This window comes from Pseudomyrmex gracilis, unplaced genomic scaffold (genome assembly GCF_002006095.1).
Source record: "Pseudomyrmex gracilis isolate BER0280 unplaced genomic scaffold, ASM200609v1 scaffold_115, whole genome shotgun sequence".
NCBI lineage: Eukaryota > Metazoa > Arthropoda > Insecta > Hymenoptera > Formicidae > Pseudomyrmex > Pseudomyrmex gracilis.
This window is the reverse complement of record NW_018020699.1, coordinates 159,782-162,148: the sequence shown is the minus strand read 5'-3', so window position 1 is coordinate 162,148 and position 2,367 is coordinate 159,782. Positions and strand designations below refer to the sequence as shown.

At 48.8% G+C, this 2,367-nt stretch overlaps 1 protein-coding gene across 1 annotated transcript in view; it reads right to left on the bottom strand.

The window, feature by feature from the left end:
• Window positions 1-1,343: 1,343 nt before the first annotated feature.
• Window positions 1,344-2,367, bottom strand: part of LOC109856343 (pituitary homeobox x) — a 31,279-nt gene continuing 30,255 nt past the window's right edge. Inside the window, exon 5 of the mRNA XM_020431486.1 lies at window positions 1,344-2,186. Within this exon, the coding sequence (XP_020287075.1) occupies window positions 1,350-2,186 (837 nt within the window). The 3' untranslated portion in view covers window positions 1,344-1,349. The remainder of the gene's footprint in view (window positions 2,187-2,367) is intronic.

The window sequence follows — 2,367 nt, the reverse complement described above, 5'->3', positions numbered from 1 at the left end:
TTAGTAGTGTCGTCGTCCTTTGCTAAAAAATTAACCCGCCAATTTTTCGCGTCGCGTCGTCGAAAACCAAATCTTTAAAGCATACATCGTATACACAGTTGATTTATTTGCGTCGTGTGCGCGTGTGATTTCTCTTTTCGTTTCTCCTAGCGAAATAATATATATATATATATATCACACGTTTTTCAACGCAAAATATTTACAGCGTCAAAAATAATAAATATGTATTATCAGATTAAAAAGTGTTGGAAGAAGAAAATCGGGGAGTTACTTTTTATCGCAAAGGAGAGAGCGAAAGTTTTTAACATTTGTACTCCATCAACTTTTACTTGCCCCCGAAGATTACATATACGCAAGTCTCTTTGAATTTGTCCGGCGTCCGTAGTCCGGATTGCTCGCGTGGTACACCGTATTTATTATTTTATTTACAATAAGTAAGCAAGTGTTCTCGCGACCGTGAGTTTCTATCAGTATTTTTTAATCGACTGACACACACCGCTTTATCGCGCCGTTGCTCTTTCTCTCAACTTTCGCAAAGATCTCGATAAATAAAAAATATGTTATCTGTGATATTTGACAAAATTTAAAAGTTTATATAAAAGAGCACATAACATTTTTAACATTTCTCCGCTCTAATTGCGCATTTTTGTAATTTTTATAAAGTGCAGATAAATTTTTACAGTAAAAAATATGAGGAAAAAATATATGAAAACAAGTCATTTGAGCGATCAAACATTTAACGAATCGAGATTTCGCAGTGAATCGAACAAGGTAAGAGCAACGCTCTTTTCGTTATAATATCTCAAAAAAGTCTACTGGCCTCAATCGTCATCCCGCGGCAAGGATAGCGTCTGCGAACCGGACGCGATTGGCGGTGTCGTCCAACAGTCAAACAATGACGGCCAGTAACCTGTGGCGGAAGTCGCGTGCTGCCAATAGCCAGTAAGTCCGGTGTTCCCGGTGGCCGTTCCTGGTCCACCTACGCCAATACCGACCCCTACGCCAATACCGCCCGGAGCCACCACTTGTTCGGGATTCATGCTGCTGGCTTCGATGACACTTCGCTCGTCTACTTCCATCTTCTGGTCCGCCGCGGTACCGTCCTCGTCGTACATGAGGTAATGCGGATGCGACGTCGTCGACGAAGGTGTCGACGATAGCGTCGGCGAGGCGGCGGACCTAGGCCTGGGTCACTCCTGCGATCTCAGTTGATTGTCACTCGGCTGGCCGGATACCGCGGAAGCGGACGGCGGCACTACTTGATTGCTGCTACCACCACTTAGGGAACTCCCAGAATTCGGATTCGTTACGCTGTGATGATGGGGGCTAGAAGTAGCCCCCGCTTCACCTCAGACCTGGGCCCGAGCGGTGGCGTTGGCGTGAGCTTCAGGACCTGGAGAATGAGGATTCGTTCCCGCTGCTGTTGTTAGCGCGTATTGACAAGCGCTCAGACTACCACCGCCACCGCCGCCGCCACCACCACCGCCCCCACCGCCAACGGACGATGCTCTCGAGCTGACGGGACTTATGCTGCCGGCTGTGGTGCCACCGGTGTTACCGGCTGCGCCGAAAGAACCACCGCCGCCACCGTAACCGCTACTGTGTTGCTTCGCCTTCATTCGTAGCGACGCGATGCTACTCGACGTCATCACCGTGCAGGACTCCGGTGATCGATGATGCGGCGTATAGACCGGAGGTCCGTAGGGATGATGCGGTCCCGTTGGTGTTGCATAAGGACACGCCGCACCGGACGCCGCGACCGGTGAACTTGCAACACCAAGTCCGGAACCCATGCCCGGTAACATGGACGTAGCCGCTTGGCCAACCGATACCGACATGCCGCCAACGTGGCTCCCAGCGACCGACGTTGCCGCGGCGTTGAAGGGATTTACTGGACTGACCTGCGCGTGATGATGATGGTGCGACGCCGTGGGCACAACCGAGCCCAGAGTGTTCATCCAGGGAAAACTTTTGCTGCTCAAGGGCGACGGCACTTTCGCAGCCCAATTGTTATACGTACTGTACGAAGTGTAGAGGGTATCCGGGTCCGGGAATGGTTGAGCGATGAAGCCGTTTAAGCTAGCCGTACTGAAACCCGATTTGAAGTCCGCTGCGGCCTGCGCAGCTGCATTCATCGCATTGCGCTCTTTCTTTCTCCATTTCGCCCGTCTATTCTTGAACCAGACCTGAAAATAAAAATCATGACATTGCGCGCGCGCATGTGTGTGTGTGTGTGTGTTTTAAATTTAATATAGATTATTATTAATCTACACCGAAAAAATTGTATTCTTGTTTTGAGGATATCCCACTTACTTTAAGTATATTTTATACTAAAATAGGCGCCAAGAAGAGTTTCTTATTTTAAGA